The sequence below is a fragment of the Pseudopodoces humilis genome, chromosome 6 (genome assembly GCF_049639895.1).
Source record: "Pseudopodoces humilis isolate 2021_Gansu_Grassland_sample_001 chromosome 6, ASM4963989v1, whole genome shotgun sequence".
NCBI classification, from domain to species: Eukaryota; Metazoa; Chordata; class Aves; order Passeriformes; family Paridae; genus Pseudopodoces; species Pseudopodoces humilis.
In genome coordinates this window covers 36,028,486-36,043,937 of record NC_142205.1, presented here as the reverse complement: position 1 = coordinate 36,043,937, position 15,452 = coordinate 36,028,486, and the positions used below count along the sequence as shown (strand labels likewise).

The window sequence follows — 15,452 nt, the reverse complement described above, 5'->3', positions numbered from 1 at the left end:
TCTAGAGATGGCATTTCTATTTAATAGTATAGAATTTGTCCAACTGCTGCTTCAATCTAGGCAGACTTTAGTCACATGTCATCTGATTTATGCAAATAGTTTAAAGGTTTCTGAAGAGGCATGCTGGCTCTGCAGTGCACTCCTCTGCTGTGACAAATCAGTGAGATATAAGTGAATTATGAAGGCTTGTTAAAGGTCTTCATTCCTGAAGGAGTAGTCAGTGCAGAGTTCAGCCAGCCAGGAGCTGGTTTCAAGGTAGCAGCACTGACAATAACATCATCAAGGGCTCATTTTTCAAAGAGCCTTTCAGAATGTTGTGGTCTTGTCCATACAAGCATCATCCCTCCAGCTCTGCTGAAGAAATTATTTATGGGTACAAACTTTACCACTAAATGTTTAGGCCAGGAAATACTGACAATAGCCATATAACTTCCAGGTGGAACACTGGATGCACTTAGCTATAAAGATTTTTCTGGTGGTTGACTTCATATTCAGTCCTGGAACATCATGAGCTTCTCCAGCACTGAGGCTAAGGGAGATAGTTGATTTCAGGATGTCAGGATAATCAGAGCAATGTACAGGTTCTCTTACTACTTAGTGCTGGCCTGTGACAATTAAGTAATTTGAGGAATTTGTGTAGGGAGTCATCTTTTTTTATCAGGTAGATCTGAATCTTATGTTATTCCAGAGTTAGGAGACTTAATGCATCCCTGAAGTGCTGTGTGCATTGGAGAATGCAGCAGTGAGCTCAACATCTGGGCTCTGTTATGGGATTCTTGACACTGGATTCAAATAGGATCACAGAAAAGCAGACGGGTTGTGATGCAGCTCATACAAGAGGCCAAACAACTTTTGGAAATGTGGAGCTTGCTGCCAAACACTTAGCTATTTCAGGATGTGTAAAGAAATAGAAGCCAAAATGAGGAAACAAACAAAAATAAATCTCTGCTAAGGCAAGTGAAGTGGGATCAGCAACAGTCACCACCACAGTAAACAGTCCATCACTGAACAATATGTACTAGATTATGTACCAATGTTATACACCAGATGCCTATGATACTGTTATGAAAAAGTTCCATACATCATTGGCTAATCAAAGGTAGAACTCCTATTTCATTTTTTTCTGTTTTTCTCTCCACAATCATTTGTAACTGCATTAGTGTTCTAGGAGTTTTAAAGCCTATCTATACTGAAGTCAGTTCCCAGGTCTGTAGCTGCTCTAATCAAGACACACACACACACACACACACACACACAAAACACATACACGTGCATAATTTCAGTTTTTCAGACCATAAGTTTAGCTTTGCAAAAACAAGACCAGCTTTCTAAATAGGTTTTGTTCTTTGATGACCTAAGAAAAAGGAAACCTTATATTCCTCTAGGAAAATGATAAGGTAATACTGAACATGTGGTTTTTTTGTAACTCTTTTACCTGATAACGCCTTACATGCTATTTGCTTTTCTAGCAAACATTCATTATGTCTTCACAGAATTATGTTACAACTCCAGTAGCTCCTCCAGACTACTGTAATATTACCCCATATTACCCATAACTTGAATGTTAGGCCTGCTTTTCCCCCTTCACATGTGATAGGGGAACACATATTAGCATGTGATACAATTTGTACTAGCACCATATTTCACCTGTTGGTTTTACTGTTCTGTCACTTCAGGCTGCAGGCTGGCTTTGCAGATCTTCACTGTTAGGTCTTGTTATTCATGCAAGATCTTCCATGGTGACTTATTTCTTTTATAAGAAGTAGACCAGAAAAGCTCAAGTAGACCAAAACTACCCGATCTCCTTTACCTTAAGGTTCGCAGATTACTTTGAAGAATATTTACAGCTCTATGGAGTAGGATTTCCTCTTGTGAAATCACAAGTTCTATTTCGCCATTTGTCCAACAGCTCTTAGCTGTACTGTGGCTCCTACTGACTTGTCATGTGGACATTACTGGTCTGAAGCTCTCTGCTTCTCCACAGAATGTTTTCTAAAAATTAGTGTTGTATTTCTGACCTTCCATTCATCTAGCACTTAAGACAGTTTTAAGTGAAAAAAGAAAATAAAGTACGGTTCAAAGTTCAGCCGTTTCATCGCTTGAATTTCCTCAGAACTCTTGGATGAATACCATCTGTCCTGTCATTTTGTTTCAAGCTCTTTTACACTTGGATTTGAGACAGATGCTTCACCATGCCTCTTCCATTAAAAAATTTTGTCATGCAAACTGCCTGAAACTCCCCCTACAAGGTTAAAAATTTTCTTCTAGTCATTGCTACTGTATCTTGAGCATCCATTGTCCCTAGGACAGCCTGGCAGCTGTCTTGGTTCTGTGGATGCACAGGCTTTGGATGAGTTAATTTTCTTCCTAGTGGCTGGTATGGTGCTGGGTATTGCATTTAGGGGGAGGATAATGTTAACACACTGATGATTTAGCTGTCACTGAGCAGTGTTTACACTTCATCAAGGATTTTTCAGCTTCTGATGCTCCCCTGACAGCGAGGAGGCTGGGGATACACAAGAAGCTGGAAGGGGACACACCTGGGACAGGTGACCCCCACAACTGACCAAACTTAGTCTTTAATCCTATGGTATTTGATACCATAAGAGTCAGCGTATAACTAGGATGAAAGGCTGAAGGACACTCTTTGGAAACTAGATGGGCATTATTTGGTTGGTTTTTATTTGCATCACTTACTTTAGTTCTCTTTTTATTTGTCTCCTTTTTAGTATAATTTATTAATTTTATTATTTTATTTCAATTATGAAGCTGCTTCTATACACTATAACAGGGAATTGCCTCTAGATGGAAGAATTTCTGAGTTAAGGAAACAAGGTGCTGTAGTACTGCAAATTCTACAGCAAAAAACATTCTTGAGCATTGGAGGTGCTGTGCACAGAATCACTGCCCCTCACTTCTAGTTTATGCCTGTGGCTTCATGAAAGCTGAGCCGGAAAAATGGAGCCATTGATCTCACCTGTGCCAAGTTATCTCTGGCAGGTCCAACATGTAAAACTGCAGCTCATCCTTCTGATGCTACTTAAATATCTCAGGGGAGGAAAAAGCAACTCTGGGTTTCTAAGGCTCTCAAAAATTAACACCTGCTCCAGTATAAAAATGTTTGAATTGCCTTTACAGTTACTTAATTTCCATGCTTACAAGAATATACAGTGTTTTTCTCAGGCCTCTTGTTCCAGAATGTGCTGTTATCTTCGACCTACCAGTGGCATTTACCATATTAAAGTCCTGAAAACACATTTTGTCTATCTACAATGATGGGACACAAATTTACTTCATAAACTAATGGACAATAGGGAGGCATTTTAAACAAAATCTTGGAAGCCTGCCCTTTATATTACTTAGCTTTTTAGACATTACACATTTCAGGGGTGGGATTTCAAGGGCTAATAAAAGTTATTTTCTGGTATTTAGCTCAACAAATTAAACTTAAGCTATTTACTTGAGCTGTAGGATCTCAAATTCCCTGGTTGAAAATAATGCTAGGTATCTAGATTCAAGCCTTTTTATATACTAAAGTAAAATAAAAAGTGAAAGCAAACAAGTCGTGTAACTGGTGACACTGTTACAACACCACAAACAGGAATGTATCAGGAGCACTTGTTCCTTACAAGTGCCTTCTCCTTCTGCAGCAATCTACTGGCATGTGTGGAGCTAACATTCCAACATTTTTCATGCTGTTCTGCAAGCTGTGTATTTTATGAGAAGCCACTAAAACTGGAGTCAGGGGGAGAGGGAAGGAGTAGGCAACATCTGGGAAGACATGCCTCTAACACATCTGTCTTATAGCCAAGGCCAGTGACCCTTGACCTCTGGAAGAGAAAGTTACAAACATTCACTCAATATCAGCTACCATGCCAAAACAAAGACCTGTGCTGCAGCAGTCTGGGGAAAGAAGATAATCCAGGAGTCATTATCAAAAACTTCACTACTTAAGATTTTTTTTTTTTTCACCCACAAGGTAACACAGGCAAAAGCTACTGCAAGGAAAGCATAATTTTTAACTAACTGTAGTGGATGTGGGAGAGAAAATCAGTTGAAGCAAAAGCTCCAGGAGTCAGTGCCTAAGGGACGTGCCAGTTTTGCAGTAACAGCAAGAGAGCCCAAGAACACTGTATCCCACACAGGATTCCAGCATTCTGGGGGTGCCCAGCCTCTCAGAAACATCATGAATACAAAAAAGAGTCATGTACAACATTTTATTACAAAACTGTTAAAAAAGTAATACAATGCAACAAAATACTACAAAATATAAGATCAGCTATTAAGCTACCTTTGTTTTATTTAGCTAAAAAGAAACACCTGGCTATCAGTCACTGAATTTCAACAAAACCATTAAATACGCAGAAACATTCAACAACTTTTTTTTTTTTTTTCCAAACCCAACTGTAGCAGCCCTTGGCTACTGCTTACATTATAAATTGAAGTCTCCCTACAAAGAGCCACATTACCTATACACAATTCTGTACAGATTTTTATACTGAAGTTAACCATGAGCTGCACTTGAGTTCACATTCTTATCAAAATACTGGATTCTCAGCATAAATCTTTACAGCAGGACATTCATTTATTCTTCATCCTCATCTTCTTCCTCCTCTTCCTCCTCCTCTTCCTCTTCTTCCTCCTCCTCCTCTGGTTCTGCTTTCTTCTTAGATCCTGCAGGCCTACCGGGGCCCTTTTTTCCTGCATCACTCTTGCTCTTGGCACGATATGCTGCAATATCCTGCAAGAAAAGTGTTGTTAAGTTGCTAGCAATAGAACACTGAAGACAAATTTGTACTGATTTGGTATTTCAATACTACTGTACTGCATAGATCAGGTAAAATGCATGCAGAAAAGCAGAATTTCCACCTTGGGACTTTTATGCTTAAATCTTTATGCAAAAGAACATGCAATGCAGACAGTCTGAAGAGTTTTATGACCACAGTGCTTTGGAGTCTGACTATATTTATTTTAGCAAGCAGATGACCTGTTTTCTGGTAGTAAGGCATCTTACTGGTAAAATCTCTAGACATGCAAAACCCACATCTAGGTTCACTGTAAGGGTTCCAGATACTTGCCCCACCACACCTTTCCATGTCTTTTAAAGCCTGACAGAGGTTGACAGAAGCATTGAGAACTGTAAACCCCATATGGTTTGGGTGTAAGACAAAAGTCACATCTTTACAGCAAGCTTCACAACTTTGTTTTACTACTTTTACTGTACCTTCTCATACTTCTCCTTTAGTTTTGCAGCCTTCTGTTCATATGGCTGTTTATCTTTTGCCGACTGTTCAGACCACATTTCACCTAACTTCTTTGCTGTATCTCCAATAGACAAGCCAGGATGATCATTTTTTATTTTTGGACGGTGTTCAGAACAGAAAAGAAAGAACGCAGATCTACAGCGAGAGACAGTGATTAAAGTTAAGTATTGAACTATTACAACTAATAGTTTTTTCTGTATGGGGGAAGGGAGTCACAGAAACACTCACGGTGGTCTTTTAGGAGCATTGGGGTCCTTTTTCTTTCCCTTCTTCTCGCCTTTGGGAGGAACGTAGTTTTTCATCTCCCTGTCATAACGAGCTTTGTCTCCTTTAGCCATTTCTTCAAACTTTCCTTTTTCCTTGCTTGACATTGTCTGTGGACACACGGAAGGGAAAGAAGAGTCTGGATGAGATAAAGCAGCTACTGACCCACTAACGCCTAAGCAGCAGCTGCTACCAGGGATCTTTTCCCAGCAGCCCGCAGCAGGGGCGGAGGCTGGCTCGGCAAGGGCTCAGCACGGCTCGGCTCACCTTCCACCGCTCCGAGCACTTCCGCGAGAACTCTGCGAAGTTGACGGACGAGTCCGGGTGCTTCTTCTTGTGCTCCTCGCGGCACGTCTGCACGAAGTAGGCGTACGAGGACATCTTGCCCCGCGGCTTATTGGGGTCGCCTTTGCCCATGGCGAGGTCGGCGGCGGGTCCCTGCGGGAGGAGGCGGGTGGAGAGGCGGCGTGAGGGGGGGCCGCTCGCTCCCTCAGGCCGTTCCCGCCTCTCGCCCGCCAGCACCTTCCCGCCCCAGCGCGCCCGACCCCGCCCCCGCCGCAGCCCCTCTCTCGCCGGGCCCCTCCTGCCGGGGCCGCGGCACCTTCCGCCACGGGCGCCTCTCCCCGCCTCCCCGGCGGCTGCGGCGGCCAGCCCGCCCGGCCCCCCGCCCCCGCCCTGCCCGCTGGGGCCAGAGCCGCCGCCGCCCTCCCGGCCCCACCCGCCCGCCAGGAATCCTCCCCTCAGCCCCGGGCGTGCCGCCCGCCCGCCGCGGGAGCCCCGCGCTGCCTCAGCGCACAGGACCGCCGCTGGTCTGCGCTCCTTCCCGCTCTCCCTTCGTCCCTCCCGGCGCGCTCACACTCCGCGGGCCTTGCCTGGCTGAGCGGAGCGGGCGGCGCGGGGCTCTGCTCCCTCAGGTGCTGCTGCCGAATGGAGCCCGGCCGCGCACTTACCGCCTCTTGTTTTCCGCGGCACTGCCCGCCACAGCAACCCGACCCGCGGCGCCCGAGAACCCGCCCCCCGCCTCAGCCCATTGGCTGCCGCGCCTGTTCAAACCGCCCGGAGCTCCGCCCCCTGCCTCAGAAACAGGACGGGATTGGCTGCCTGGCGCTATGACGTCAGCTGCCGGGCTACTCCCGGGCTAGGTCGAGCGCGAGGGGGTCGTTGGCGCTCATACCCGTTGGAACCGGTTGGGGTGAGAAGAGCGGGGAGGTGGGGCTGGGCGGAGCGCGCTGGGCGGCGATTGGGGGAGAGGGACGGTTTAAAAAACCGCGGGGTCTCCTGCCATTGGCTAGCGGGGGCGCTGCGGCCGATCTGATTGGGCGGAGCGCGGGGGCCGCAGCGTGGTTTAAAAATACAAAGGGAGCGGGGCTGGTGGTGGGCTGGGCAGCGTGTGCTGGGAGCGCGGCCCTCAGCTCTGCTGACCTCGCCTTCCGTCCATCCCTCCGTGGAGCGGGGCCCTGGCGGGCAGCAGCCGCTGCCTGTGAAACTGGGCTGAAAGCTGGGTTTCGGCGCCCAGCGAGCCCCGTTCCTGGGGGCCCCCGAGCCGGCCCGGCCCGCCCCGCCGCGGGGTAGGCGCTGCGGTGGTGCCCACCTCCAGCTCCAGTCCGGAGTGCCCCGCGGAAGGAGAGTCTGTGGCTTGTAGCGATCCCTGGGCTGAGAAATCTGCTCCCTTCTCCCAGGCTGGAGGGGTTTGGAAAAGCCTAGGGCTGCTTGCGAGAGGTGGGTTCCCCCACTCAGGCCGGGGCAGAGGCATCGGCGCTGAGAAGGTGTCGGCCCGCCGAGCTTAGTGCTCTCTGTAAAGCGCAAGCTGCAGCACTGGAAAAAGCCTGGGACCCAATCTCCGTCGAACCGTGGTTTTAGAGCAAACCACGCCTGTGGTTTGCATTAATGCTTTCAAGTGTACCGCTAGCAGCAAATCTGGCCCTTTGGGAGAAAACTCAAGTTCACATGTAGTCACTTACACTGCAGTGTGACCCCAGACAACATGACACAGGTTTTACTAACATTGGTTTTCTTCTGTCTGATTATTTTCATCCAGTTCTCTACTTTGGGTAAATATTCATAGTAGTCTAAGTGGTTTTTAACACTTTTTTCAGGTATAGTTTATAGCCCTGATGAAAAGCAGGTTATGACTTTGTTTACTGAAGATGTGATGCCTTCGGTAGGGCATTAATCACGTTAACCTTCCTCAGTGGTAAGAAAAAATAAATCCCCAAGCTATGTGAGAGTATTGAGTACCTGCAGATGTGAGAGTGGTCAATGTCTTGATCTCCAGTGTCCCCTGTTCAGAGCTGCTCAGTATAAGAACATCAGGTACAGTTCTTCAAGCCTTTATTCTTTCTCTTCAGTAAGTACAGGTTCACATGGAACAGTTCACTAATGTGACAGCAAATGCCTCCTTTAACCCTGTTTCATTATAAACTGCAACCCTAAAAGCCAAAATCCACTACAGAAGAGGGTAATTTGGAGGTAAATTGACAGAGCAACCCACAGACACTCATTCCCTCTGCAGGTGTCAAAGCCTTCACAAGCCAGTTATCCAAAATCTTCAATCAGTTCATTTATGTGGCTATTACTTTTGATGGTGTTTAGCATACAAATAAAGCTTAGCCTTCCTTACCTTCTAAAATAATCATTTATGTGGGGAATGTTTCATGTTCCAGTTTGGGCTTGTTATTGCTCTATTCCACTGCTTCTCTGTAGCAAATTAATGTTCTCAGTTCTGTGGTACTGAGTTCTATGTAAGTCTATCTATCCACTTTGCAGAGAGTTGTTTTGTCATGTGGCTTTAAAGATGCCTTCATATTTTACATGGAAAGCACTATTTTGTTTGATGAGTTAAGCTGCCGGATGGGTCACTCATTTACTTGGTGGTAAACCACCTCTGTATGATAGCTTCTTGTGAAGTGTTTTCTTAAACACTTACTTTATTAAAGAAATAAAATTTTGTAAAAGATGGTAGAATTTTACAATGCCAGTATGTTCTGAGTGAATTGTAGTACAACCATTGGTATCTGTGGTGTAAAAGTTTGTTTGCCAGACTGACCTAGACACTCTCTGTCAGTTATTGGAGGGGGAAAAAAAGCTTTAGGTAAGTTTTATTAACATTTTCACTCTTGTAACATTAATATAGCACGTTCATGGAAAAAAAAATTACTTTGGAACAGTCTTTGTAAATTTTGTGATGTAATCACAGTAAGGTTTCTGCTGTTGCATCTGTTTCTATATCTGCTCTAAGAATATGAAAAAAATTATTGTGGAAAAGCAGGTGGGGTGAGAAAGTATAATTGTTGCTATGGGAAAAAAATGAGATCTGCCCTGCAAATTATTTAATCAAATGTTTTAAGAAAGAAATTAAGATCTCTAAATTTTCTAACCTGGCAAAGGAAGCTTTTATACACTTTAGAGTGTTACATCATGCTGTCTCATACACCACAGGACACATAAGAAACCAAAGAGTTGTACTCCTTAACATCTGTCTGTCCTCCAACAAGGAAGGCAGTATTGAGAATTTTCCATGCTTGAACATGACACTGGAAGCTTCCCACATCAGTGCCAATTCTGAAAGCCCCACACAAGAATGCTGATGTTAGGAACTTGTCATTCCCAAAGCCGTGCCTTCCTCCCAGCACCCTCGTGCCTGGAAAAGCGCTTCTCTGCTTCCACAATAAGCTGTCACTGTTTTTCATTGTGCCACACTGTTCCTTTTCAGGCAAGAACAGTTTCTGTCTCCAGAGATTCAGTCACTGTTACTCTTCTAAAGCAGTGACCTACGTAGTATTGACTTTGGTCGGTATGCATGGTTAATTTATTAACCACATGTGCATGACAGTTGTGGGGAAAGAGCATAAATGCCGGGACTTGGAGTTTACTTCAGTGTGAATAATTCTGCTCATTAAATGACTCTCAGGTTTTATAGCTCCCTGGCTTTGAGCCCTCCTGAGTTTCTAATCTGCTCCACAATTTGGGGTGCCATTGTTAGCTCAGACTAATCTTCAGTAAACTGCAAGTGAGGAGAGAATAAGCAATGAGGCTAGAAATGCTGGATAGAAGGCAGAGGAAAGACCAGATGGGTGAGACCAGGTTACAGAGCCGAGAAAGGGATTTAAAGAAAAGTATGTCATGGACAACAAAAATGTGTGATGGGAGTGATACTGCTTTCTGTCATACTGTATCTCTTGGCTTCCATGCTTTTCTCTTGGCTTCTAGAGCTTTTCTGGATAGTGGTGTCAGTATGCACAAAGCAAGGGAAGAAAGGAACAAAGGCCTTTTATTTGAATCAAATCATCAGCAGATCCATTACAACAGATACTGTTCAGCTGAGCAGATTGCGAACTACAGTTACATGACCAAACTTTCATTCTGGTGTACTTATGTAGCGATGCTGTCAGTTTTAATTCAATCCATTGGTTAAGGAAGCTCTACTGCCACTTCTCAGAAAATCTCCTACCAGCCAAATTCCTGTATGGAATATGCTTTAATGTAGCCTAATGGCAGTAAAATTCTGCTTTGGAAAGTTATCACTCTTGATTGATAGGCAATTTCTTTTTCTTCTGGTCCTGAAAAGTCAGTGGATGAATAATGAAAGTGAGGTAAGACTGCTCTCGGTTTTAATCAAACCAGTCTTCACTAATAGGAATGGAAGATGTTGAAAGAAAGCAAATGTAGCTTTAATCAGCAGGGGTTTTTTGTTACAGAAAAAAATATTAAAATTCAAGACACAAAAAGCATTTAAGTAGGTCACTGCTTTGAAAACCCTTTTAATGTGAATTACAAAGTCTACAGACGGAAGCAGTGTTTTAGGCCTATTTTTTGTGAGCATCTCTCACTAGCTATATGGTGGGAGCTTTAGGATGAAAAGCAAGAATCAAAACTATTTAAGCTACTGCTTACCTAAATTCAACACAAAACTTATTTTGTTGTAGTGCTCCAGTTATAAGCAGTTATTTTCTTTGCACTTTGATCAAAACACATATAACTGCTGCTGCCTAAAAGTTTACAAAACTGGTATTTCCGTCAGTATCTTAAAGAATTGCATTTAAGATAATGTATTAGAAGTTCCCCAGTTTTTCTGGTGTTGGATAACATGTAAATAATACGTATGTTGTAAAAATGAAATATATTTACCCTTGAAACATTAGGGTTTTATTATGCGGGCCATTGTAAAGCCTGCATAACCAGTTAAGCAGCTCATAGGCAAATGCAGCTGTGTTAGTTACACCAGGCTGGGTTAGTCTGAAAGCTCAGAAGCTTATTTTGACTTTGTGCTGTGTACCCAATACCTAAAACAAAGGCAGCCTGCACGAGACACTGTCCGGGACAGCTGCAGAGCAAAGGCTGCAACTGCAGTGGTCATATGTTAAGAAATAAATGCAACAAATATCTTCTGGTACTAACACAGATAATATTAGAAACAATAGCAATTCCTGTTCACAATAATTGTTGAACTGTTCAAAACATGAACATTTTCAGTCTTAATTTGACAGTAACTTTTTTTTTGCATTGTTTATAAGTTTTAAACTTTTTTTTTCCTTTTCTGTTCACCTGGCTTTTACTCACTTTCTTGTTCACATTCAAAGTAATACTCATGCAACATTTTCCCCTCAAGATATTTAAAATTTTTCTTTGTTTTGCCATACTGCTTATCCCTTTTTACATGTATGAGAAGAAAGCAGCAATTTGTCTTTATGTATTGGATAGTCTCACAGGCAGCTTAGAGGGGCTCTGAAATGTGGATAGCCCTTATTTACAGCAGCAATATGGTTTAAATGTGTAAAAAAAGTTTCTGTTCTTCTCTCCCCACCCCTAAACTCTTCCAACATTGGTAAACATTAGTACTTTGCCTGAAACATATACACAACTTACTCTTAAGAAATGAAATTTAATTGCCAATAAAATTGTTCTATCTTTTGTGAATTGGAGAGCATAGTTTGACAACTTTTTTTTTCTCCTTCTAAGCTGTAAGGTAAAGGGCTGGACTGCATCTGGCCCTAGAGATGTGACATCCAGTGAGGAGATCCAAAGAGGCTGTAGTCACAGTCCAGCTTTTGAAACTAGCTGCTCTTGCTTGCTGCTGCCAGAATGAAGTACCTGCCAATCCATGGTGACTTACAAATATTGATACATTTCTACAGAACAAACCAGAATGCTTTGTTTGTACCTTTGTCCTGTCTGATGAACTGATTCCTTCTGTGATCATGTGGGCTAGAAACTTAAAATGAGGCTGAACCTGACAGGAGAATCTGTTTCCTATGTCACTGCAGCTCTAATGTCTCCTGGGAGAGAGAAAGAATAGTGGGAACAAGGCTGTCATGGACTGCAAGAGAAAGGAGCCAGCAAACATAAGCAGGTTTAACAACCAGGTACCTCATAAGCACTGTGATATTCATCAACACACCGGTCTTTGTCTTGCATCCAGATAGTGGGAAAGCTTAAATTAATTCAGTGTGTCTCATGAAACTTAAATGGGCCTCAAGTGTTTGTGGTGTAGCTGCTGTTGTTAATGTAGATATTGCTGGGAGAATAATTTACTTCTGGCAACTAGTGCTGTGATATGTGTCATCAAAATAACCACAGGATACATAGGTGATCTGAGACTAGAAAGAAAATGTTCATGAAGTTTTGAAATTGTTCATTGAATCATCAGTCAAATTTTTAGTCATGGTTCTCATGGGATTTTCCAGCAACTGCTGATATAAATGTATTGTTTCCTTACAGCACCTGATTTCTTACACTACTCTATACAGCTAAAGTACTTTACAGTAACAGGGGAGGTTGTTTCACACCTATTATGCTACTAGAAAATGTGTCTGTGTATAATACCAGTCAAAAGGTAATGCTTCTACTCCAGAGCCTCAATTCCTATGAAAGAAAACACAAAATAAACTTGAAGTTTGATAATAAACCTGTGGGCCAATGGTAACTCCTCATCATTTAGTGTGACCATGTGTGAAGTTAAGTGGAATCTCTCCCTCAGTAATGGCAGGGATAAGCACCTGCTGCAAATGAAAAAGAATCGGGGAGTGACTGTTCTGCATTTGAAGAAATAAATGCAGAAATTTCAAGTTGTTCCCTGTCAAAGATGAGTTTGTTTATTCAAAGCTATGAAGAAACTAAATAGCAACCCAAAACATGTCTCTTCCATTTTTAAAAGCTGAAAAACAAAAGTATCTGTATCTGTAAACTCAACTTCAATGTAAGCCTTTAACAGAGAAAGCACCTTGATGAATAGACTCCAATTCTAAGGCTTGATCATGCTGTGCAATTTTTGTCACTACACTTTATGCTATATATACTATAATATATATATTATATATAATTAGAATTTATATTATGTTAAATTATTGGAATATGTACAAATGCTAAAAGCAAAGAACTTATTCTCATTTTCTAGTAGTTAAGGTTTACTTTGTAAAGATAGGATTAATTTTTGAACAGATTTTCATGATATAACTAGAAACACAGATAATCACACAACAAAGAGGTGAAAGTTATGAGGTAAAATATCTGTATTATTGTTTTCCTAATTCTAACATAATTTACAGATGATGTAAAATCCTGCTCCAGCAGTCATTCCTGGAGAGAGGTAAGGATTTTCTTTAGTTCCTGTAAATAGCTGTAATAGAGAAGTTTGGTTTAATTTCTGGTGTTTATAAAGTTAATAAATATTAACAACCAAATACTTGGAAAAAAACCCAAAAAACCAAAGCACCAACTTCTAAGCCCGTGTTTGTTCAAAACCTTTAATGTTGAAACTGGAGGGTGAGGGCCTCTTTTAGTGTTCTGTGGTTTAGGGTATGTCCTTCAGCAGAGTCAGACATGCCTTCACAATTGTAAAGGCTGGAAGCTTTATCAGTATGAAAGCTGAGATTCTAATATTATCTTTCAAGTAAAGAAGTTGAGGTTTGAGAGCATTAAAGATGAACAACATCTAATAAAGAAGCAATGCTTTTGGTCAGCTGCTGTGTATTGAATGTGAATAAGAGCAGTAAGTACTATTCAAACTGTAGGAATGTAGGACATTCTACCTGGTGGCCATTTTTGGTGACAAACTTCGCAAAACATTTTAGCTGATCCTCTTCCCATAATATTTCTCTGGCACTGGTGAGGCCGCACCTGGAGTGCTGTGTCCAGTTCTGGGCCCCTCAGTTTGGGAAGGACATTGAGATGCTTGAGCATGTCCAGAGGAGAGCAACGAGACTGGTGAGAGGCTTGGAACACAAACCCTGTGAGGAGCAGCTGAGGGAGCTGAGGATGTTTAGTTTGGAGAAAAGGAGACTCAGAGGTGACCTTATCACTCTCTACAACTCCTTGAGAGGTGGTTGTGATCAGGTGGGGGTTGATCTCTTTCTCCAGGCAACAACCGACAGAATGAGAGGACACAGTCTCAAGCTGTGCCAAGGGAAATATAGATTGGATATTAGAAAAAAGTATTTTACAAAAAGGATGATAAAATACTGGAATGGTCTGCCTGAGGAGGTGGTGGAGTCATCATCCCTGGATGTGTTTAAAAAAAGACTAGATGTAGCACTTGGTGCCATGGTTTAGTTGAGGTGTTAGGGCTGGGTTGGACTTGATGATCTTGAAGGTCTCCTCCAACCTCATGATTCTAAGTTAAGGGTTCATTGTCAAGTAATATCAGCAAAAAACAGCTGCTGTTCAGAATTATTGTTATGTTTCAGTTTGTTGGAGTATAAGCCTATCTATATCTTTTACCCAGAAGGAGCTCTGCAGGAGGTCAGGAAAGCATTGAAACCCCAAACACTCATGTAATTTTATTAATTTTATTTCTATAGAAGTGTCTGCATTATTATCAGACTATTTTGTTTTTTCTAAGGGAATCCCAAGTAAATAACTGATGGTTTGGTGGAAGTGTTCATCTGTTCCTAAGAGGCACTTAAAACCTGCTGTTAATTTCAACAAGAGCTAAGTCAGACCTAGAGATGGTTATAACTGTACTGCAATGACAAGAGCACTCAAAGAGGCTTTAGGGCTACAGAACTTTCCTATTTTCCTTTCTGTAAAACAAATTGTTTCAAAAAAGGACATGATGGTGTAACAGAGCCCTGTAGTTTCCAGGATCCTCTGACAAAAACGTGAAGATGGTGTAGTATGCATTATACAAAGCATGAGATTAAAGCCATTGTCAAATCTGAATTTCTATAAAAAGAAAATAGTGGCTCACAAAATGCAAGACTGTAGCACAGAGTATGTACAGTGCTTTTTGTGGGATCAAGAGTGCATTAGACACCAGCAAAATTTACTGAAAAGATATGACAGTATCTTACAGAGAAAAAAAATCTGAGCAAGTTTTTTATTTAATTTCAAGGAATTAAAAAATAATTCTTAAGCAATATACTACATTGGTCTGTTACTAGTAGTTAATTTTTTATTGCGTTACACAAAACCTCTGGGGGTGATACTTTTCCACAATAGGTTCCAGATAGCTGCTTTTTCATTTCTGAAGAGTACGAGTGATGATTTAGTGTGTCTTTTTCTAACTGTGCGATCTCGTACAGTGTGAAACAAAATGTTAATCAAAGCAACCTGGATGAACAAGAGATCAGTGACTGTGAAACAAGCAGACGGAGCTGCACTTGGGTTGAGTGGAGGCTTCTGAGGAGGAGGAGGAGGGGTGTTGAAACTGAGGGGTACCCAAGGCAAAGCTGGAGGTTGGCTTCTCTGCTTCTGTGTGGTCATTGTGTTTGAACTCTCTCTCCTAACTCATCCTTCATTGCTTAAGTCCACCAATGAATAATTCGTCAAGTACATTTAACAAAGAACGTAACATCATTTTTGTACATAAGGATGATGCCTTCTACGAGAAGATCCTTTGTTGCTTCCTGGAACTAATGGCTTATTGTAAAAGACAATTTGCACAAACCATTAAGGGGACTGTATTACAAAAGTTTAAAGCTTTTACAG

The 15,452-nt window shown here is 42.1% G+C and overlaps 1 protein-coding gene and 1 long non-coding RNA gene across 3 annotated transcripts; one reads left to right on the top strand and one right to left on the bottom strand.

The window, feature by feature from the left end:
• Positions 1–4,203: 4,203 nt before the first annotated feature.
• On the bottom strand, positions 4,204–6,574 carry HMGB2 (high mobility group box 2). 2 transcript variants are annotated; one of them, XM_005517626.2, is made up of 5 exons: positions 6,479–6,574; positions 5,796–5,966; positions 5,493–5,638; positions 5,225–5,399; positions 4,204–4,741 (listed from the first exon to the last, which is right to left on the bottom strand). In XM_005517626.2, the coding sequence occupies exons 2-5, from the start codon at positions 5,943–5,945 to the stop codon at positions 4,586–4,588; spliced, it is 627 nt and encodes a 208-aa protein (XP_005517683.1). In that variant the 5' UTR covers positions 5,946–5,966; positions 6,479–6,574; the 3' UTR covers positions 4,204–4,585. The 2 variants fall into 2 exon arrangements, with proteins under 2 accessions (XP_005517683.1, XP_005517682.1); XM_005517625.3 differs by having other exon boundaries at positions 6,401–6,521.
• Positions 6,575–11,745: 5,171 nt separating this feature from the next.
• LOC148184147 (uncharacterized) lies at positions 11,746–15,452 on the top strand. Its single transcript, XR_015772806.1, has 3 exons — positions 11,746–11,890; positions 13,073–13,113; positions 15,047–15,452. It is a non-coding gene; the product is annotated as an uncharacterized LOC148184147 (long non-coding RNA).

Excerpts from the sequence above, each read along its gene's own strand:
- HMGB2 (XM_005517626.2), bottom strand. The coding sequence starts at position 5,945 with ATGGGCAAAGGCGACCCCAATAAGCCGCGGGGCAAGATGTCCTCGTAC. Across the intron at positions 5,400-5,492 it reads AATGCTCCTAAAAGACCACC|ATCTGCGTTCTTTCTTTTCT; the intron begins GTGAGTGTTTCT and ends CTCTCGCTGTAG. Across the intron at positions 4,742-5,224 it reads TAAAGGAGAAGTATGAGAAG|GATATTGCAGCATATCGTGC; the intron begins GTACAGTAAAAG and ends CTTTTCTTGCAG.